This window comes from Tachyglossus aculeatus, chromosome 6 (genome assembly GCF_015852505.1).
Source record: "Tachyglossus aculeatus isolate mTacAcu1 chromosome 6, mTacAcu1.pri, whole genome shotgun sequence".
Classification (NCBI taxonomy): Eukaryota; Metazoa; Chordata; class Mammalia; order Monotremata; family Tachyglossidae; genus Tachyglossus; species Tachyglossus aculeatus.
In genome coordinates, this window is record NC_052071.1 from 14,305,310 (window position 1) to 14,328,975 (window position 23,666).

General features: G+C 45.2%; 1 protein-coding gene across 1 annotated transcript in view; it reads right to left on the reverse strand.

Moving 5' to 3' along the window:
- ALG13 (ALG13 UDP-N-acetylglucosaminyltransferase subunit) overlaps positions 1-23,666 on the reverse strand; it is a 75,852-nt gene that overhangs the window by 30,792 nt on the left and 21,394 nt on the right. Inside the window, exons 6-18 of the mRNA XM_038747700.1 lie at positions 21,833-21,973; positions 19,629-19,771; positions 18,109-18,357; positions 16,133-16,216; positions 13,643-13,693; positions 11,809-11,855; positions 11,050-11,122; positions 9,230-9,311; positions 8,863-9,025; positions 7,019-7,091; positions 3,672-3,780; positions 1,745-1,809; positions 515-615 (exon numbers count right to left, since the gene is read on the reverse strand). Coding sequence (XP_038603628.1) covers positions 515-615; positions 1,745-1,809; positions 3,672-3,780; positions 7,019-7,091; positions 8,863-9,025; positions 9,230-9,311; positions 11,050-11,122; positions 11,809-11,855; positions 13,643-13,693; positions 16,133-16,216; positions 18,109-18,357; positions 19,629-19,771; positions 21,833-21,973 — 1,381 coding nt within the window. The remainder of the gene's footprint in view (positions 1-514; positions 616-1,744; positions 1,810-3,671; positions 3,781-7,018; positions 7,092-8,862; positions 9,026-9,229; positions 9,312-11,049; positions 11,123-11,808; positions 11,856-13,642; positions 13,694-16,132; positions 16,217-18,108; positions 18,358-19,628; positions 19,772-21,832; positions 21,974-23,666) is intronic.

Sequence of the window (23,666 nt, forward strand, 5' to 3'; positions counted from 1 at the left end):
CGGGACATCCAACGTTATGAGTAATTAACATGTCTAACTGCTCCCCCATCCCAACACACACACACTTTTTAACTAGAACCTCCTAACAATTTTCCAACCCAACGTCTTGAGTCAAAACGTAGATGCTGTCAATATTTGTAGGGTATTGAGTTTTTCAGAGAAGAGGCAATGCTTGCAGGATGCTCAGGGGGGAAGTTAGAAAGTAAACCTGCCACATGGGAATTCAGAGCCAGGTCAATAGGCCCGGCTTCTCTCGGTGGAAGAGGGGGAAAAAGCAATAGCTCATCTCAGAAACTGGCCCCAACAAAAACCCTTCAGCTCCACTTTTTCTTTCCAGCCCAGGCACACAGACACCACGCTGGTGAGTCGCCTTAAACTCTCAAGCAAAACGCCTTTCCTCCCAACTGCTCCTCCACACCTCTAAGAGACCCGCCAAACCCCAACTCATAAATGAAGCACACTTGAGTAACTGGGGCAAGTTCCATTTCAGCCTGGGAGCAGTCTGCTTGCTTACTTTTCTGCCAGCTCCTCAATGAAGACAGTGGCTGAATTGTTGTCACTCCCAACTTCCTGAATGTGTGCATTGTAGTACCTGCCCGCTGGCTCCAAGCGCACCTAAAGAGGGAAGGAGACAGGGAGATTACAGTCGGTCTCGGCAGGGAGAGAGACCCAGAGGTGCCAACACAGTGGGAAATGGGCATCCAACCTTCCACTTTTCTACCAAGAGCTCAATCCCTGTGGAACACACACGTCACAACTTATTGCTTGTTCACTCCAATGTGCATCTGCCTTCAAAGCCTTCCTGAAGGCACATCTCCTCCAAGACGCCTTCCCTGATTAAGCCCCCTTTCTTCTTCTCCCACTCCCTTCTGCATCCCTCTGAGTTGCTCCCTTTATTCATTCCCCTCCCGGCCCTACAGCACTTATGTACATATCTGGAATTTATTTCCATTACTGCCTGTCTCCGTCTCTAGACTGTAGGCTCAGTGTGGGCAGAAAATGTGTCTCATTGTTGTATTGTACAGTGCTCTGCACACAGTAAGCACTCAAATGTAACTGAATAAATGAATCTGCCACGAAAGATATGACTATATCAGCCACACTGGCCTTTGGGGGAAAGCACTAAATGGCACAGGTGAGAATTGCTAAGATAGATGATCCAGAGGAAGGAAGAGGAGACAGGCGACAAAAGCCAGAACTCAACTATTTCTGCCTAGCCCAGACAAGTGTTTAAATTGGAGTACTGGAACGCATAATGCAAGTTAAGGTTATTGGGATGGAAAGACTAGGATTCTTTCATCACTAGAGTCTGGCAAGGTGAAACAGCTTTTGAATGGAGCAAAGTCATTTGAGTGTTCCCTGCTTCTGTGCCTATTCCAGTAGGAATCGGGTGGACGGTTCGACTTTGCCACAGGGTTGCAGGGATGCAGTGGGAAGAATTAATGGGAGGAAGGAGTTCCAAAAGGATTTTTCAACAGTGCAATTCTGGGGCTCAAAACTGGACCAGGTTGTAACTAAGTTGCAACTAAGTTGCGATTCAGTTTGATCTGCAAAGGATTCGCCTACCCTAGAGCAGCTATTTTAATCCTCTGCAACGATCTGGAATAAGGAAACTGTCACCAGGTTTCCTAGCTATACAGAAACAAAAAAGGAAATTATCACCAGGTTTCCTAGCTATACAGAAATACCTGACAGGAATTAGAGCAAGAGTCATCGTTCCCTTAATCTTAACAGAGATACTAACCTGACACTTGTCTCCTAAATAGTACTGTCTCCCAGCAAACACCATGTATTCAGTTTTTTGAAGTTCTACAAAACAAAAAGAGAGCACACCAAGTTGAAAACTTCTGAGTTCTAGGTGGCACTGACTTCTTTCTCCTTAGGTGTTGCTGGGAGGGAACAAGGGTGGTGTTTGCTCCATCCTGGCCCCACGGTTGCGGTTGTGAAATTTGTCTGAGGGCTGTGATGGTGTCGGCACTCCTTTTGGCCAGTGGGGACTGGTGTTATCTTAGGAAAGGATTCCCTTCCTCAAGACCCTTCTGCCATTTCGGTCCCCAGCAGGTTGAGCTGGAAACCTACTGCAGGCAGACCAAACAGAGATGCAGTCTTGAAGACCCTTGGGAGTGAATAGAGTGTAGGGATGATACCCACAACCTCCTCAGCAGAACCACTTCAGACAGGGCCATCACCCAGATACCCACCATCACCCCCCATGCCCACCCAACTTCGCTTTCTAGGATGAATCAGCAGCATGGCTTAGTGGATAGAGCACACGCCTGGGAGTCAGAAGGAACTGGGATCTAAATCCGGCTGCGCTACTTGTCTGCTGTGTGACTTTGGACAAATCACTTAACTTCTCTGTGCTTCAGTTCCTTCATCTGTAAAATGGGGATTAGGACTGGGAGCCCCATGTGGGACAACCTGATGACCTTGTATCTACCTCAGGGCTTAGAACAGTGCTTGGCACATAGTAAGTGCTTAATACCATAATAATTATTATTATTACAGGGACTGTGTCCAACCTGACTCACTTTTATCTACCCCAGCTATTAGCGCAGTGCTTGGCACATACTAAGCACTTAACAAGTATCATTATTATTATTATTATCATTATGGTGGCCCACTTACCATCTCCTCCCTTCTGCCACTAAGGTGGCATATGGTGGGGAGGGCAAGGGAAGAGAAGAACCTCAGGGCCCAGTATAAATCTTGGGGGTTGTGCCAACCCCCAAGAGCACCATTCCAATACCCCCCAGGCCATGGGGGAGAGCTGTTCTGGGGACCCCAACCTCAGGTCACCCTCTCTGCCCAGTCCAACTGGTGTGAATAATAATAGTAATAATAATAATGGCATTTATTAAGTGCTTACTATGTGCAAGGCACTGTTCTAAGCGCTGGGGAGGTTACAAACGGTGTGAATCCGTTCTTCCAGAACTAGGTACGGATCTGTGCTATATTCTGTACTTCTAGCAAAAGATCCTCATTGATATGAGCCCAAAGGTACTTTGATTACTTCAGTAGGTTATGGACTCAATCTATTTACAGCCCCAGTTATTGCTTTTTTAAAAAAATATTTTTTTAAAAACAGGTCAGCTTGAGGAGTAAGTTTACCCACTCGTAGCCAAAAGTGACTGAGTTTACCAATCCACTCTATTTCCACCTAGGTCAAGGGAAGTCAGTTTGACACATGCTGAATTCAAATCGACAGTTCCATGGTCTACAGAATCAGCTAGTCCGGGACCAGAACTCAGGTCCTCTGCTCTTTCCATCAGGCCATTCTGTTTCTCATGCCAAAAGCTGAATCTGGAATGTGACACTGTGCCTTGTCATGTCATATTTAAAGTGAGAGGACAGGAGAAGATAACACAGGTTGCTGCTTGTATCAGTTTCTTCAGAAACCCGTGCCTTGGGTGACTCTGGCAAATCAATTTGGATCACGTAACCAATAACTACATATCAGGGGTAAACTACCACGGACGAAGTCTAAAACAGCCATTTCATAAGGGTCACTTTCTGTCAACATTCATTCATTCAATCGTATTTACTGAGCACTTACTGTATGCAGAGCACTGTACTAAGCGCTTGGGAAGTACAAGTCGGCAACATATAGAGATGGTCCCTACCCAACAACAGGCTGACAGTCCAGAAGGATAAAAAGGCTCTCTTCCTACCTTTCCTGCTGTCCAACCAAACATCGAACTCAACATTTCGATAGATCTCCGGGTCCAGAGCTTTAAGCACTTTAAAAGGGAAATGCATCTTTGTTGGATTTTCAGGAAGCTAAAACGAAAAGTTAGAAAAACCTGTTATTTCCCCAGCCACACCTCCCTCGCCTTACCCTCCAAAAAAAGCTGCCTACCCTCTTATCTATTCAATTTTTTCCAGCCAATACTTTAGGCTCTCTTCTAAAAGGACCCCCAGGTCAGAAGGTTTCATCCCAGAGCTAATGAAGTCACTCAGCATCCTGCGGCTTCACCTTTGACTCTTATTCAACTCCCACATTCAATCTACTGCCAATCCTGATGGATCTTCTGCACATCTTCCAATCTGTCCCTCTCCTCCACCCAAACTGATAGCAACCTGTTACAAACTCTGGCTTCACCATGCATTAGCCTCCTTGTTAGTTTCCCAGCCTGTAGCCCCCTCCCCACTCCAATCCATACTTCACTCTGCTGCCCAAATCATTTTTCTAAAAGAATGTGCCATTCACCATGAGCCCTTCCAGACTGCGAGCCCGTTATTGGGTAGGGACCGTCTCTATACGTTGCCAACTTGTACTTCCCAAGCACTTAGTACAGTGCTCTGCACATACTAAGCGCTCAATATGATTGAATGAATGAACGATCTGAGAAATAGATATTCCAAGCTCCCTTCTGAAAAGACCACCGGGTCAGTAAGGTTTCATCCCCAAGTTAATGAGGTCACTCTTCGTATACTACATTTATATCTACGGGCACATATGGGGTTTTTAATACATTCTACACATAGGTCTTTTTAAACTCAAACTTGTTGCCTCCTTAGCAGGCAATCAAAAAGGGATAGCATGCTTATCTCTACACACCAAATCTATCACTGCTTCCAGGGACTTTCAGAATCCTTCAATACGGCAAGAGGGGCTCACGGTCAGCTCTTCTAGTTTCTCTGGAGCACCAAGGGAATGCCCACCGATCAAATATCCAGAATGAGCAGCCCCACTACGCTACCCAGGGGAAGCAGAAGCCCCGGGCACAGGAGAGCCAGAGGGCGAGGGTGGCCAGACCACGGTGGCTCAACTTGCGGAGCGGCTTGACCGCTGCTCGGGGATCTGTTTGTAGCCCAGGAAGTCTCCTTCCAACCAGCTTCTGTGAAGGGAGCACAGACCTCTCCCCTCCTCCCCTGAAGGAATCAGGGTCAGCGGCATTGTTGCCAAATGGCAGGACGGTGGGAGGACACAACGGTTTGGAACTGAGGACTCGTCTCTAGACTGTAAGCTTGTGGGAAGGGAATGTGCCTTTTTATTGCTGTATTGTACTTTCCCAAGCACTTACTACAGTGCTCTGCATACAGTAAGCCCTCACTAAACACGAGAATGAGGTGGGATAATTAGGACCCCTTCCTGCCAAACTCCTCTAAGACTGTTCAACTGTTCAACTTGTATTTACAAGTGGCATATTTACTAGTATCAAGACCCCACTTTTTTGCACTCCCAGAATGGGAGGGGCCAGACAAGACATAAGTCAAGAAGTGGGGCAGGACAATGCAAATAGGAGTAAAGGAGTGGAGGGAGAAAAAGGGTGAGGTGGCAGCAGAGACAGGATCTCCTATTTTTTTTTTTTTTTACCACATTCTGCCAACCTACTCGTTGTAGTTCAAGCTCAGCTCCCTCTAGACTATGCTTGTTATGAGCAGGGAACATGTCTGCTTAAACTGTTGGATTGTACTCTCTCATGCGTTTTTTGTTTTTTTAAACAGTGCTCTGTACACAGTAAGTGTTCAGTACCACTGTTATGCAGTACCACCAAGTCCTGGCTCACCTCCTCCCTCCACCACATCCTGCCTCTGGCCTGGAATGCCCTCCCTCCTCAAATCCGACACACAATTATTCTCCCCCACCCCCCTTCAAAGCCACCTTACTAAAGGCACATCTCCTATAAGAGGCCTTCCCAGACTAAGCTCCCCCTTTCCTCATCTCCCTCTCTCTTCTGCGTCACCCTGACTTGATCCCTTTGCTCTTTCCCCCTCCCAGCCCCAAAGCACTTAAGTACATATCAGTAATTTTATTTATTTGTACTGACGTCTGTCTTCCCCCCCTCCAGTCTGTGAGCTCGTTGAGGGCAGGGAATCTGTTTATTGTTGTTTTGTACTCTCCCAAGCACTTAGTACAGCGCTCTGCACACAGTGAGCACTGAAATGCAACTGAATGAACCCAGAACTTACTCTCCCTTGGTGCCACTCTCCATCTTCAAAACTACATCTCCAAGAAACCCTCCCTGACTCTCTCCTTTCCCCCCTATTTGCACAATCTACACACTTAACTCTGTACCCCTTTAGCACTTTGGTACGTATCCTTCTACTCTGCCACTTTATTTTAGTAACTGCCCCATTAGGCTATACGCTCCTTGAGAGTCAGGATTGGGTCTACCAACTATACTTTACTATCCCAAGCACTTAGGACAGAGATCTCTGCCCATTGATTAGATTCCAAGTGCTACAACCAACAGTCTCCTCAAATTAACCTCACCTCAGGAGGTGAGGAGGGAAGTGCAAATACAATTGAACAGAAAGAAGCACTACACAGCCAGCTGACCAAGGAGCTCTGCCCCTTTTCTTCCTACCCTGATGCATGCTGCTATCAAAACCAATCTTTCATTCAAATATATACAGCATTCCCATTTTCTGGTAGTTGTATTCTTTTTCTACCTGTTAAGCCCCTTGTGGGGCTACATAGTTTATTTGGTATTCGCTCTAGTGTTCTGCACATACTCTGGACTCAAAAAGCCCAAGTCAATCAATCAATCAATCGTATTTATTGAGCGCTTACTGTGTGCAGAGCACTGTACTAAGCGCTTGGGAAGTACAAAATGGCCACACATAGAGACAGTCCCTACCCAACAGTGGGCTCACAGTCTAAAAGGGGGAGACAGAGAACAGAACCAAACATACCAACAAAATAAAATAGGATAGAAATGTACAAGTAGAATAAATAAATAGAGTAATAAATATGTACAACCATATATACATATATACAGGTGCTATGGGGAAGGGAAGGAGGTAAGATGGGGGGATGGAGAGGGGGACGAGGGGGAGAGGAAGGAAGGGGCTCAGTCTGGAAAGTCATTCAGGCTCTTCATCAGATTTCAAAGGAAAACCAGAGCCTGGGGACTGATGACTTTGAGTGTTGCTAATTCAGCCAGAAATTATTTCTGGGGATGGAAGCGGCCCAATTTGCTACCGCGCAAACTGCTAATATGGCAATACCTAGTTTTCAAAGTCCAAGATGGCAAAAAAACCAGTAAGCAAACAGTCTAAAGTGGCAAACCTTTGCTTCTGCTCCTTGTTTGTATTTGTCAGGCACGTTCTCAACAGTGCTGCTGCATCCCCAATCTTCCAACCTGAGAAATTGAGATACTTAGGTTAACAAAGATATCCAATGGAATGCAACTGGCAATGGTCTGAACAGCACAATAAACTGAGTAGAGTCTTCCACCTGGTGGCAAGAGGAACAGGACAATTTTTAGAATAAAAGTCCGCATTTCCCACAGTCACAAGGAAGTCACCGCTGAGAAGCAGTGCGGTCTAATGGTTAGAGCAGAGGTCTAGGAGTTGGAGAACCTGGGTTCTAATCAGAGACCCACCCCTTGTCTGCTGTGTGACCTTGGGAAAGTCACTTGACTTTTGTGCCTCAGTTCCCTCCAGCAAAATGAAGATTAAAATTATGAGCCCATGTAGGACATGGACTGTGTCAATCAATCAATCGTATTTATTGAGCGCTTACTGTGTGCAGAGCACCGAACTAAGCGCTTGGGAAGTACAAGTTGGCAACATATAGAGACAGTCCCTACCCAACAGTGGGCTCACAGTCTAAAAGGGGGAGACAGAGAACAAAACCAAACATACTAACAAAATAGAATAGATATGTACAAGTAAAATAGAGTAATAAATATGTACAAACATATATCCGTATATACAGGTGCTGTGGGGAAGGGAAGGAGGTAAGATGAGGGGGATGGAGAGGGGGACGAGGGGGAGAGGAAGGAAGGAGCTCCCCAGCACTTAGTACAGTGCCTGGAACACGGAAAGCAGTTGGCAAATACCCCTAAAAACACTGAAACACCATAATTCACCCACCTTCCTGCCACCGATCTCGAAAGCCAATGCTAATTTGGGCATTCTGTCACACTGTACTCTCCCAAGCGCTTAGTACAGTGCTGTGCACACAGTAAGCACTCAAGAAATACAACTGACTGACTGATTCATTTTCTCAAGGAGCTAAAGTTAACAATCGCCCCAGGCACCTAAGTTCAAAGGCAGGAAACTCGATTATCAAATGTGCTGCAGAATCACTGCTCACTCAATAATAATAATAATAATACTAATAATAACGTTGGCACTCAATGTCACACACGGGTTTGCGAAGGTTCTAAGCACTAGGGTGGCTATAAGAAAATCGGTTTGGACACAGTCCCTGCCCCGCATAAGGCTTACAATCTCTATCCCCATTTTACAGATGAGGTAACTGAGGCACAGAGAAGTAAAGTGACTTGCCCAACGTGCCACAGCCAAGTGGCAGAGCTGGGATTAGAACCCATGACCTTTTCACTCCCGGGCCCTTGCTCCATCCACTACGCCATGATGCTTCCCGTCCACACAGTCTCTGCCTTCTGTCATCACCCCTCTCCACACGGCAAATACCTGGACACTCTCCGGGGTTTGGCTTGGGCATGGAGGATGGGGAGGAGAATGGGTGTGGGAAATAAAGCGATCAAACTAAAGCTCAGGGCTTCAAGTGGATTCTGCAAATGGTCAGAGCACAACGAAGGCTACTCTTGAATCAGCCCGGGGTTGAGAAGCAGCCTGGCTCAGTGGAAAGAGCACAGGCTTTGGAGTCAGAGGTCATGGGTTCAAATCCCAGCTCTGCCAATCGTCAGCTGTGTGACTCTGGGCAACTCACTTCACTTCTCTGGGCCTCAGTTCCCTCATCTGTAAAATGGGGATTAAGATGGTGAGCCCCCCATGGGACAACCTGATCACCTTGTAACCTCCCCAGCGCTTAGAACAGTGCTTTGCATATAGTAAGTGCTTAATAAATGCCATCATCATTATTATTATTATTATTCAAAGCGACTTATCGGAATAGCTAGGGTTTCCTTTTTCCCCAAGTACCTGTTTTCAGGTGAATTTTTACTGTCAGTGAAGGCATCCTCACTTCCCGTGGAGGCACTGTTTCTGTTTTTCTTGGCCCCATTCCGGAATGTCTCCAGGGCTGTTTTCAGCTCTTCTTCATCCACATCAAATACATCTTTATACAGAATCTCATAGAGCACAGCTAGAAAAAAAAAGGGAGGGAACCCTGCTTCGTTCGGCTGTGAAACTTTCTCCCCCGTTCTCCTTTTCCCTCCCCAGAAGGGCATGCGAGTGGTCTAGAGCAGCAACTTCATTACTTTCAACTGGATCTGTTAAACAGCAAATAGGCTTTTCTCCCTTGAGAGGTCGTCAGAGAACCTGCATGAATATTTAGGGATTTATGTACCTTGGCAGATAGCTGCATCTGTTTGAAATTGTTTGGTGTACACAGAGTCGTAATGGCCATTACTGGAACAACAGAGGAGAATCTAAAGGAAAGAAATTGTACATCGATTAGAATGAATGTATTATCTAGAGAATAAAAACTTACAGATAGAAGCCCCTGTTAGAGTACAAGCTACAATCACTGGTATTTACTATTTTTTTTTGGCATCTATTTACTTACTCACATTAATGTCTGCCTCCCCCTCTGGGCTATAAGCTTATTATGGACAGGGAATGTGTCTGTCTATTCTTATACTTTACTCTCCCAAGTGCTTAGTACAGTGCTTTGCACACAGTCAGCGCTCAATACAACTGAATGAATGGTGCTATAACTCCCCCCACGCCCTGCTTCCTTCCCCTCCCCACAGCACTTGTATATATTTGTACGTATTTATTACTTTATTTTACTTGTACATACTTACTACTCTATTTTATTAATGATGTGCATATAGCTATAATTCTATTTATTCTGACGGTTTTGACACCTGTCTACATGTTTTGTTTTGTTGTCCGTCTCCCCCTTCTAGACTGTGAGCCCGTTGTTGGGTAGGGACCGTCTCTGTATGTTGCCGACTTGTACTTCCCAAGCACTTAGTACAGCGCTCTGCATACAGTAAGCGCTCACTAAATACGATTGAATGAATAAACCGCCTCTGGTAACAAGCTTGGTAACAAAGTCTTAAAAAACAACAACCACAGCTTCCACCTCTACCCATTATGGAAGGAAAGTGAACACTGAACTTGCCTACAGGTTTTTGAAAATTAACAACTGCTACGGATCCAAAAATCTATTGATTTATACATGGGCTGAAAAGTTTGGAGGCCAATTTTACAAACTGCATCAGCACCATAAAGGACGTTGAATTATTAGTCTGAGAAGCCAGTAGTCAAATATTCACTCTGACACTGTCCTTGAGAAAAATGATATACTGTGGTACAGAGTACTTTTTAAGTAACAGCATAATTAAACGGAGAGTCGGCCAGGAACAAAGAGTACACTCCTCAAGTGCTTAAGGTGTTGAAATACAAACTGACAATTTCTAAGCTAAAATCCCATCCGTCCTCAAAATGTCAACTCCTTGGTCAGACCCGCTGACGCGTTACAGACCAGGAAGCTGAGGAATTAGTACTCCTCCAAATTTTTTCCTGTTTCTCCTTCTGAATTTCTGTACCAAACAGTCATCATGAGTTCAATCTCACTGTTTCCAATTAGGTTTCAGTTGCACAGCTGCCGTGGGATACAAACCACCTCCTGTGCCCTCTCACGCCTCCGAAAGAGATGTCCTGATGCTCACCTTTCAAGAACTATAACATGGAAGATCAGCTGCAGCAGGTACCCCTACATTACCTCCCACCCTCACAGGGGTCAGCCAAAGCCCCCACTTCTAATCCCTTAATCCCAATTTCTCTGCTCACTGACAGCAGCTATGCCAACTCTCACCCGCACCACCAACGTACCTGACATTTCACAGGTTGGGGCGGAGGAGTATATTTCTGTCAGTTCCTAGTGAGCCGCCGTGCCCACAGGAACAGCTGGAATAAGGAGGTCTTCACTATTCTACTTATTTTGTTAATGATGTGCATCTAGCTTTACTTCTATTTAGCCTGATGACTTGACACCTGCCCACATGCTTTGTTTTGTTGTCTGCCTCCCCCTTCTAGACTGTGAGCCTGTTGCTGGGTAGGAACCGTCTCTATACGTTGCCGACTTGTACTTCCCAGGTACAGTGCTCTGCACACAGTAAGCGCTCAATAAATACGACTGAATGAAGGAATCCTTACCTTATCTCCACAACCATTATCTGTGGCGTAGGTTGGAGGTTTTCCAGGGTATCGGTACAGAATGAAGTCACGACTACAAGGAGGGTGGGAATGGGGGGAAAAAAAAAACCAATTTCAGAATGCATTTATTTTTAAAATCTCACTGCGGGGTATGGGGGGGGGGGGGTGGAAGCAAGAAGCGGCAGCCAGAAGGTGGTAGTAGTAAAGCTGAATTTAGAAAAACACCTGGTGCATTCCACTACATGGCCAGGCTCAATAAGAATGTTGAAAACAGAGGCTAATGGGTGCAGTGAAAAACAACTAACTCCAAGTGGCTAATTTAGCAACAGACTTGATGGTCTATGGCACATCGTCGGCATAATTATGCAGGCACCTGGACCAAAACTGGGCTTTGCATGTAAGATCCATGTGGGCACCTCACGCTGAGCTGTATCACTGCCAGCCTACTTGTGCACCATGCTGTGCCCCCCAGAGGAAAGGGGTCTCTGGTCCGGGTCTTGCCAATCGTGCAGCAGAAGGCCCTAGAGATTCAGACACCTTTCCTACCCCACATGCTGAGCACAGTCTGGGAGGGAGAGCAAGTACCTTACTCCCATTTTACATTGAGTTATTTGAGGCAGAAAGGTGAAGAGTCCAAGGTCACACGGTCAGTGGCAGGGCAGGGATTAGAACCCAAGCTCCAGATACTACTAAAATATTGGTCTCTACCTGGCCAGACTTGCTATATCCTAACTAAAGGAATTGGAAAGATAGACTTACTTATAGATTAGAGAAAGAGCTCTGATTTCCAGTTGACCAGCACTTTCCTAAATATAAAAAAGGCATTAGAAATGGTTTTCTGTAGTTACGGTTTTATGAGAACACATATACCCCGAGAATCTGAAAAAGCTGAGGGTTTAAGAACTTGGAGAATATGAATTAACACCCATGGAATACATATATTTGCCTTTCCGAACAGGGCCAACATAGGTGTTACATACACAAATATCTTGGAGACCCATGAGCCGATATGACTGCACACACTTATGATAGAGAGATGAGTATCTGCTGTGTTTTTCACTAAATAAAACCCATTCTTTCTAGCAAGGCACTGAAGATCAGACACCTAAAGTAGTCTGACTCCGAAGCAAGGAGTTTTCTGAGGGTCTGACAGCCATTGAAACCTCAGTGCCTGGCATATAGTAAGCCTCAACAAATACTACAGTTATTTAAACCTGGGGTCCAAGAAAAGAAGTTTCTCTAGTTTCAAAAATAGCACCCCAAGGCACAGGGAAAGAGATAAGGATGTTAGCTATTCATCCCTGTCCACGGGGATGCATGCCCAGGTTTGGAGACCTCCCATCCAAACTGGTGCACTGAGAGAGATTGCCTACCCAGACTCGTGTCGTGACCCAATAATGTCTATCATGTTTCTGTCAGAGCAGTACTCACTGCAAGTGGCACTAACAGTCTACAACTGGGAACACCTGCATTGCCACATCCAGAGGAGGAATACTCTTCTATTCAGTGTCTACAAGAGGGAATATTTATAATATGCCACCAAAATTTGGGGAAAAACAGAGCTGATCAGTTTCCTAGAATGGTAATTCATTATCAGATTAAGCAGTCCTCCTGGCCAGGAAACCAAGCTCCTAGTGCAGGGTGGTTTATTTTGCAATCCAGAACTTCCAGAAACTGCTGTAAGTGATTTTGATGCATTTAAAGTACATTGGATGCATTTTTCCCCAAGGTCTTTCTAAGACAGGTACATCAAGTAGCATCAAGGAGTAAGAGGTTTATGATAGGACACTACTGAGTTCATCAGTATATTTTCTAGAAATAAAAGTCCATGACTCAGAGCTTAATTTGGGGCCAGATTAAACATTCCCATTCAACTCCTATTTTCAAGGAAAACATCTCCCTTCTTGGTAAGATCTATGCTCTTTTTAAAAAAAAAATGGTATTTGTTAAGCACTTACTACATGCCAGGCACTGTTCTAAGCGCTGGAGTATAGGATATATAAGATATAAGATGATCAGGTTGGACAAAGTCCCTTTCCCACAAGGGGTTCACAGTTTTAAATCTCCATTTTACAGACCAGGTAACAGACACAGAAGTAAAGCAACTTGCCCAAGGTCACACAGCAGACAAGTAGCGGAGCCAGGATTAGAACCCAGTGCTTGACTCCGAGGCCCGTGTGCTATCCACTAGGCCATGATACTTCCCTGCTCTTCTATGTAGAGGGTACATTTTTTTCCAAAAAACATACCTACACACTTCAAATGTGGACCATTACCAGCTTTTCCTGGGTGTGAGCATACAAGAAGAAACACTTGAGAGAAGAACATTTGCTTCTTCTCCCATAACACAGACTAGTTTGATTTTCCTTACCACCAGCTCTTACAATAAAACCACTAAAAATCCGGAGTCAATCCAGCTCATGTCTCCTTTTAAAATTGAATAGGTTTGGCTAATGGAAACTAACCCAGGAATGTGAAGGTACAGAGCCTTCAATTCAAATTACTTTCAAAGGATGAAACCCCCAATTTTTAGGCGCTGACAATATCAAGTCCTACACAGTATCAAAGTTGGGATGGAGATAGTCTGTCTTACCTTTGGATCTCCCAGACGTTCCAGGTATTTTTCAAAAGATCCTTCTACATACTTTCAGAAAAAGATAAGTTTAAATTTAATCAGGACTCATTAAGTGACCAGTACACTTTGCAAAATAAGGGTTAATGTTATACTGTTACTTGGATGGCAGAGGAAGAGGGAGAAATAAGTCTGAGTTTTGGTGAACAGTAAGAAAAAAAAGATGGGCAGAATAAGACAATTATTTCCCCCTCGCTGCTTCAAAGCCTTATTAAAGGCACATCACCAAGAGGCCTTCTCTAAGGCCTCCTTTCTTCTTCTCTCACTCCCTTCTGCAGTTGCCCTGACTAGCTCTCTTTATTCATCCTCACTCCCAGCCCCACAGCACTTAACTATCTGTAATTTTTTTTACATTGTCTGTCTCCCCACCCTCCCCAGATTGTAAGATCATTAGGGACAAGGACTGTGTTCGTTACATTGTACTCTCCCAAGCACTTAGAACAGTGCTCCGCATACAGTAAGCACTCAAATACGATTGAATGAATTGAAAGTATTCAGCATCAGAAAGGTGAAGTAAAACCTTGAATTTTGTGCAATGATGTCCCTCTAAACAAATGGTTTGCCCCAAAGAGCCCAAGAGAAAAATCCAAGTCTACTTTATCAAAAAAAAAAACAAAAACAAAAAAAAAAACCCCCAAAACACAACAAACCCAAAACTGGGCAGGCGTAACAGAGAGCTCTCTTAGATTTAGGAGGTTACAAACAATTAAATGATGATGAAATGTGGAGATTAAGAAAGAAGGAAAATAGTGAAAAAAATTAAGAGGAAAATGGCAAGCCCATTGAACCGAAAGCCATATGGCCCCTTTGAAGGGGGATGATGGAAGGATTTTTTTTAAAAGGAGAGGAGTGTTATGTTCTTAACAGCATTTGAAAAGCAGTTGGCCTGAAAGTCAGAGGATTTGGGTTCTCATCCCACCTCTGCTGCCACTTTGCTGTGTAAATCAGACAGCCTCCCCTGCTCCCACTTAAGGTGAACATAGTTGAATTTACTATGAGCTTTTTTTAAAGGTTCCATTTTAACTTGTTTTCACTGTTTCAATCTAATGTGCCTGTCCTGTTCCATTTGATTGCTTTGGGGTTTTTGCAGGGCATTCACCTGGTCTTAATTGATTTTCTGATACTGACCCCAGGTGTTAGGACAGAACTCCAATTCTTAGTGTTAGGGAGCATAACACTTGTCATTTGTCCTCACCTGCAACCAGTTAACTCTAGTCAGAGCTCTGTCTCAGCCATTCCAGCAGAAGACGACTTAGACAAATAGCCTGGCTCACTAGGCAAGGTGTCGTTCAGCCAGGAGGGCTACAACTTACAGGTTCAAGAAAACAAGAAGCAGGTGCTAGCGCCCTTCAACAGTTCAGGTGTGACTACAGGCTGAACCTTGAGGGGGAGGAGGAAGGGGCCGCACACCATCATCAATCCTAGGGGTAGACTGCAACAGGATGCAGGGGAAAGAGTTTAGAGAAACCGAGCCAACATGCAACTTCAGAGATATTTCCAAGTGCTGAGATACCAGTAAGATCGTGGCGGGTAGGGAATGTGCCTGTATTACACTGTACTTTCCCCAAGTGCTTAGTACAGTGCTTTGCACACACTAAGCGCTCAATAAATAGGACTGACTCGCAAGGCAAGAGTGTCTGCAACAGCAAAGAGCAGGATGTTAGTTTAGGGAAGAAAGGGTGGGTTGATTATCTGCAGCTCCAGCACCCAGGATTAAAAGCCTTATTTCTACTAATTTGCTCTTTCAGGTTGAGAGCAATCAGCCAGCACATCACATTAGTGCCGGATGTCTCTTGTTTGGGAGAGTACTGGATTGTTTAACCAACAGAAGAATGGATGGGAAGGACACACCCATTCAAAGCAAAAGTCAACTCACACCAAAAAAAAGACCCCATTCAGAGCAAAATCAACTCATACCAAGGAAGAGATTCCGTGCTGGCATAGGAAACAAAAGCTGTCCTTAACTTTTCCCCCTAAAACCACCTGCTCTCAGCTGTTTGGGTTATTTCGAACACACACCACACTCCGTAGGTCTACTAAGAGTTAAGGTGACATCAGGAAGTAATTACCTTTGCTTACAGGTAAACTTCTGCACCAACTTCATACAGCCACTCAAAATGCAAAATTTACAACTGTGGTGAATGGAAGCCAAGGAAGGCTTTTCGCACCTCCATTGTTTTTAAAACAGAGATTATCAGACTTGGAGTTTTAAATTACAGTATAATGCAATCAGTACTCCTCCCACACTCCCTGTCTCTCGAAATAGTTTCCGAACCCCGCCCCGGGACCCCATCATCATCAATCGTATTTATTGAGCGCTTACTATGTGCAGAGCACTGTACTAAGCGCTTGGGAAGTACAAATTGGCAACATATAGATACAGTCCCTACCCAACAGTGGGCTCACAGTCTAAAAGACCCCAAATTCCTCTCGGAAGAATGCTCTACTTACACACTGAAAGTCATGTTGGTTTTCCTTCATAAACGACACACAGGCCTTCCTGACTTCCATGTGATGGATCTGGCAGCAGAACAGCTACAGGAGAGGAGATCAACCAGCAATAATAATAATAATTAAAGTATTTGTTAAGCGCTTACTATGCGCAAAGCACTGTTCTAAGCGCTGGGGTAATCTGATTGTCCCACGTGGGGCTCACGGTCTTAATCCCCATTTTACAGATGAGGTAACAGGCACAGAGAAGTGAAGTTACTTGACCAAAATCACACAGCCGATAAGTGGCGGAGCTGGGATTAGAACCCATGACCTCTGACTCCCAAGCCCGCGCTCTTTCCACTGAGGCACGCTGCTTCTCCAGCTATGCATGACAGTTGGAAGAAAAAGGCTTTGCAAACGGGTTTATGAGCTCCATTCCTTGCCATTTTGATCCTGAGGGAATTGGAGGGCTGAATTTTAAAGTTTAAGAACTTTTGAGGACCGAGGTCATTTGGCACACCTTGCCTTAGGATGATTCTGAGGACTTGCTAAACAAAAACAGATGACTCTGGTCTGAGTTTACAACTCAGCTCAGGCGGTGGCTGATTTACACAGCAGTAGCCTCTGGGTGTCCACGGCTCCCAAGCGCTTAGTACAGTGCTCTGCACACAGCAAGTGCTCAGTAAATATAACTGAATAAATGAATGCTCCCCCCGACTTAAATTGGGAGGTCCACGAGGGACCTAACTTGTATCATACAGAATGGAAAGACCACAGGATTTGGAGTCAGAGGTCATGGATTCAAATCCCAGCTCCACCACTTGTCAGCTGTGTGACTTTGGGCAAGTCACTTCACTTCTCTATGCCTCTGTTATCTCATCTGTAAAATGGGGATTAAGACTGAGCTCCCCGTGGGACAACCTGATCACCTTGTAACCTCCCCAATGCTTGGAACAGTGCTTTGCACAAAGTAAGCACTTAATAAATGCCATCATCAATTATCCTCATATAAGTGCTTAATTATCCTCGTTACCAGAACAACTTTGAGTTATGTAGAGAACACATGTTCACGCAGCAGTCGGCAAAAGTTTTCCCAGACCCAGCCACCACCCTTTGAAAACAAGGACGAGGAAGGGAAGCTTCTTGCAAGTACAAAAACTCATGTAACACCTCAGTTGTATTTTCAGGTGCTTATAAACCTACTATGCACAAAGTAAGAACTTCATAAATGCCCCTGAATGATAACATCTCTAAATTGGGGTTGAAATCTGAGCTCAGGGGAGCAAGGCTACAGGGAAAGAGGGGCAAGGTGGGTCTGTTTTTTTGGGGGGGTGACTCCCCCAAAGCCTCTTGGAAGGGGTGGGAGGGTGAGCAGCGTGGTTTAATGGAAAGAACACGGGTTTGGGAGTCCAGAGGTCGTGGGTTCTAATCCCTGCTCCGCCACGGTTTTTTAATAGCATTTATTAAGCGCTTACTATGTGCAAAGCGCTGTTCTAAGCGCTGGGGAGGTTACAAGTCGATCGGGGGGGGGGGGGGTCACAGTCTTAATCCCCATTTTACAGATGAGGCAACTGAGGCCCAGAGACGTGAAGCGACTTGCCCAAAGTCACACAGCTGACAATTGGCAGAGCCGGGATTTGAACCCATGACCTCTGACTCCAAAGCCCATGCTCTTCCCACTGAGCCACGCTGCTTCTCTAAATGGGGGCTGGAATCTGAGGTCAGGGGAGCAAATCACTTCACTTCTGGGTGCCTCAGTTACCTCATCTGTAAAATGTTAAGACTATGAAAGGGTGATTAACACTGAAGGGGCGATTAACACTATAAAACCTGATTACCTTGTATCTACCCCAGTGCTAATAACAGTGCTTGGCACATAGTACGCGGTTACCAAATGTCATCACTATTATTATTATTATTCCCCAGGCCTGGGGGTCCCCACTTGGGGGTTCCGGGACAGGGGGGTCGGTCAGTCGAGGCCTTCCCCTTGGTACCTGCTCCGAAATGGCCCTGAAGAGACAGGAGGCATCCTTGGCCGTCAGCTTGCGGTACAGGCCCAAAGTGGCCAGGTAGTCGTCCATGGCCACCTCGTTCGGGGACTTCTGGCCGAAATACTTTTTCCAGCCCTTCTGCATCTTGCCGCGGGGCAGGTGAGGGAGACCGACGGAAAATGGGGGTGCGGGGGCACGGAGAGAGGGCGGGAAAGGCGCGGGAGGGAGATGCGGGGGACCAAGGGACACAGAGAGGGGGAAAGGGGGAGGTGAGGAAGGCCAAAGGACACAAAAAAGGGGGGGGGGGAGGCCAAGAGAGACAAGGAAAGGGAAGATTTGTGGGAGACCAAAGGAGACAAAAGGGGGTGTGGGGGGAATCAAGAGACAGAAGAGAGAAGGGGGAAGGGGCGGGAGATCAAAGGAGACAGAGAGGGGGGAGATGCGGGAGACCAAAGGAGATGGAAAAAGGAGATGCGGGAGACCAAGGGAGTCAGAAAAAAGAGAGATGAAAGGGGAAGATGCGGTGAGACCAAAGGAGACGGGAAAAGGAGATAAGGGATACTGAAAGGGAGATAAGGGAGACCAAGGGAGGGGGAAAAAGGAGATACGGGAGACCAAGGAAGAGGGCAAAAGGAGATAAGGGAGACCACGGGAAACGAAAAAAGGAGATAAGGGAGACCAAGGGAAACGGAAAAAAGGAGATAAGGGAGACCAAGGGAAACGGAAAAAAGGAGATAAGGGAGACAGAAAAAGGAGATTAGGGAGACCAAGGGAGATGGAAAAAGGAGATTAGGGAGACCAAGGGAAACGGAAAAAAGGAGATAAGGGAGACCAAGGGAGAGGAAAAAGGAGATAAGGGAGACCAAGGGAGACTGAAAAAGGAGATAAGGGAGAGAGACCAAGGGAGAGGGGAAAAGGAGATAAGGGAGACCAAGGGAGACGGAAAAGGGAGATAAGGGAGACCAAGGGAGAGGGGAAAAGGAGATAAGGGAGACCAAGGGAGAGGGGAAAAGGAGATAAGGGAGACCAAGGGAGACGGAAAAAGGAGATAAGGGAGAAAGACCAAGGGAGACGGAAAAAGGAGATGCAGGAGACCAAGGGAGACACGGAAAAAGGAGTTGCGGGAGACCAAGGGAGACGGAAAAAGCAAATGCGGGAGACCAAAGGAGACAGAAAAAAGTACGGGAGACAGAAAAGGGGGGAGGTGCGGGAGTCAAAAAGGGGGTGTGGGAGATCAAGAGAAAGGAGGAGGAAGGTGAGGGAGACCCAGGGAGACAGAGAGGAGGAAATGTGGGAAGAAAAGGGAGGGAGGAAAGAGATGTGGGACACCCAGACAAGGCGAAGGGGGCCCGGGAAGCGCGGAAAAGGCGGCGAGGAGCAAGGGGGAAGCCGAGGAAGAGGCGGGGGCAGCGGCCTCCCGCCCGGGCAGCCGCCCCCTAATGAGCCCCGGCTGCGCTTCCCGCGCTTCCCGCCCCCGGCGGCACGAGGGCGTCCGGGCACGCCCACCACGCGGCGCGCGCGACCTTGGCCCCGCCCACTCCGCGGGCGCGAGGGCGTCTGGCCCCGCCCCCCGGCGGCGCGCGAGCGGCTAGCCCCGCCTTCCTATTGGCGCGCGGGCCCTTAGCCCCGCCCACATCGGTGACGAGAGCGTCTAGCCCCGCCCGCTCTGGGGCGCGAGGGCGCCTGGCCCCCGCCCACTTCGGGTGCACGTGGGTGCCAGGCCCCGCCCTCCTGGCGGCGCGCCAGCGTCTAGCCCCGCCCCCCTACTGGCACGTGGGTCCTTAGCCCCGCCCACTCCGGGGCACGGCGGCGCGCGAGCGTCTAGCCCCGCCCACTCCGGGGTGCACGAGGGCGCCTGGCCCCGCCCCCTAGGCGGCACGTGAGCGTCTATTCATTCATTCATTCATTCATTCACTCATTCATTCATTCATTCACTCATTCACTCAACCGTATTTATTGAGCGCTTACTGTGCGCAGCGCACTGTACTGAGCGCTTGGGAAGTCCAAGTTGGCAGCATATGGAGACGGTCCCTACCCAACAGCGGGCTCACAGTCTAGAAGGGGGAGGCGGACAGCAAAACAAATCAATCAATCGTATTTATTGAGCGCTTACTATGTGCAGAGCACTGTACTAAGCGCTTGGGAAGTACAAATTGGCAACACATTGAGACGGTCCCTACCCAACAGTGGGCTCACAGTCTAAAAGGGGGAGACAGAGAACAGAACCAAACATACCAACAAAATAAAATAAATAGGATAGAAATGTACAAGTAAAATAAATAAAGGAATAAATAAATAGAGTAGTAAATATGTGCAACCATATATACATTATATATACAATAAAGCATATTGATAAAATAAATATGTACAAATAAAATAGACAAAGTAATAATAGGTAGAGTTATAGCCCCGCCCTCCTAGTGGCAATCGGGACTTTAGCCCCGCCCACTCCAGGTGCACGAGGGCGCCTGGCCCCGCCCTCTAGGCGGCACGTGACCATCTATTCATTCATTCATTCAATTGCATTTATTGAGCACTTACTGTGGGCAGAGCACTGTACTAAGCGCTTGGGAAGTACAACTTGGCAACATATATTCATTCACTCATTCATTCAATCGTATTTATTGAGCACTTACTGCGTGCAGAGCACTGGACTGAGCGCTTGGGAAGTACAAGGTGGCAACATATAGAGACGGTTCCTACCCAACAGCGGGCTCACGGTCTAGAAGGGGGCGGTGGACAACAAAACAAAACATATTGACAAAATAAAATAAATAGAATAAATATGTACAAATAAAACAAATAGAGAAATAATAAATAAATAGAGTAATAGCCCCGCCCTCCTAGTGGTACGTCGCCCTTAGCCCCGCCCACTCCGCGCGCACGAGGGCGCCTGGCCCCGCCCTCCAGGCTGCACGCGAGCCTCTATTCATTCATTCATTCATTCATTCATTCAATCGTATTTATTGAGCGCGTACTGTGTGCAGAGCACTGTACTGAGCGCTTGGGAAGTCCAAGTTGGCAACATATGGAGACGGTCCCTATCACCATCATCAATCATATTGACAAAATAGAATAAATAGCATAAATATGTACAAATAAAATAGAGTGATAATAAATCACTCTATAGATCGAAGGGGGAGTCAGACAACAAAACAAAACATTGACAAAGTAAAATAAATAGGATAAATATGTACAAATAAAAATAGAGTGATAATAAATCACTCTACAAATGGAAGGGGGAGGCAGACAACAAAACAAAACATATTGACAAAGTAAAATAAATAGGATCAATATGCACAAATAAAATAGAGTGATAATAAATCACTCTATAAATCGAAGGGGGAGGCAGACAACAAAAAACATATTGACGAAATAAAATAAATAGGATAAATATGTACAAATAAAATAGTGATAATAAATCACTCCATAAGTAGAAGGGGGAGGCAGACAACAAAACAAAACATATTGACAAAGTAAAATAGGATAAATATGTACAAATAAAATAGAGTGATAATAAATCGCTCTATAAATGGAAGGGGGAGGCAGACAACAAAGCAAAACATATTGACAAAGTAAAATAAATAGGATAAACATGTACAAATAAAATAGAGTAATAATAAATGAAGAGTAATAGCCCCGCCCTCCTAGCGGCACGCGAGTCCTTAGCCCCGCCCACTCCGCGCTCACGAGGGCGACTGGCCCCGCCCCCCTGGTGGCACGCGACCCGTAGCCACGCCCACCGTACGCACGCAGGCCCTTAGCCCCGCCCACTCCAGGTGCACGAGGGTGACTGGCCCCGCCCACCTGGTGGTGCGCGACCCGTAGCCACGCCCACTTGAGGCACGCGGGGCCTTGGCCCCGCCCACTCCGCGTGCACGAGGGCGACTGGCCCCGCCCTCTAGGCGGCACGCGAGCGTCTATTCATTCATTCATCCATTCAATCGTATTTATTGAGCGCTTACTGCGTGCAGAGCACTGTACTGAGCGCTTGGGAAGTCCCAGTTGGCAACATATGGAGACGGCCCCTATCACCATCATCAATCGGATTGACAAAATAGAATAAATAGCACAAATATGTACAAATAAAATACACAGAGTGATAATTAATCACTCTATAAATAGAAGGGGGAGGCAGACAACAAAACATATTGACAAAGTAAAATAAATAGGATAAATACGTACAAATAAAATAGAGTGATAATAAATCACTCTAAATAAAAGGGGGAGGCAGACAACAAAACATATTGACAAAGTAAAATAAATAAGATAAACATGTACAAATAAAATAGAGTGATAATAAATCACCCTATAAATCGAAGGGGGAGGCAGACAACAAAACATATCGACAAAGTAAAATAAATAGTATAAATATGTACAAATAAGAGTGATAATAAATCACTCTATAAATAGAAGGGGGAGGCAGACAACAAAACATATTGACAAAGTAAAATGAATAGGATAAATATGTACAAATAAGAGTGATAATAAATCACTCTATAAATAGAAGGGGGAGGCAGACAACTAAACATATTGACAAAGTTAAATAAATAGGATAAATACGTACAAATAAAATAGAGTGATAATAAATCGCTCTATAAATCGAAGGGGGAGGCAGACAAGAAAACATTGACAAAGTAAAATAAATAGGATAAATATGTACAAATAAAATAGAGTGATAATAAATAACTCTATAAATCGAAGGGGGAGGCAGACAACAAAACATATTGACGAAGTAAAATAAGTAGTATAAATATGTACAAATAAGAGTGATAATAAATCACTCTATAAATAGAAGGGGGAGGCAGACAACTAAACATATTGACAAAGTAAAATCAATAGTATAAATATGTACAAATAAGAGTGATAATAAATCACTCTATAAATCGAAGGGGGAGGCAGACAACAAAATAAAACATATTGACAAAGTAAAATAAATAGGATAAATATGTACAAATAAAATAGAGTGATAATAAATCACTCTATAAATAGAAGGGGGAGGCAGACAACAAAACATATTGACAAAGTAAAATAAATAGGATAAATATGTACAAATAAAATAGAGTGATAATAAATCACTCTATGAATAGAAGGGGGAGGCAGACAACTAAACATATTGACAAAGTAAAATAAATAGGATAAACACGTACAAATAAAATAGAGTGATAATAAATCACTCTATAAATTGAAGGGGGAGGCAGACAACAAAATAAAACATATTGACAAAGTAAAATAAATACGATAAATATGTACAAATAAAATAGAGTGATAATAAATCACTCTATAAATCGAAGGGGGAGGCAGACAACAAAACAAAACATATTGACACAGTAAAATAAATAGGATAAATAGGTACAAATAAGATAGAGTGATAATAAATCGCTCTATAAATCGAAGGGGGAGGCAGACAACAAAACATATTGACAAAGTAAAATAAATAGGATAAACATGTACAAATAAAATAGAGTGATAATAAATCACTCTATAAATCGAAGGGGGAGGCAGACAACAAAACATTGACAAAGTAAAATAAACAGGATAAATATGTACAAATAAAATAG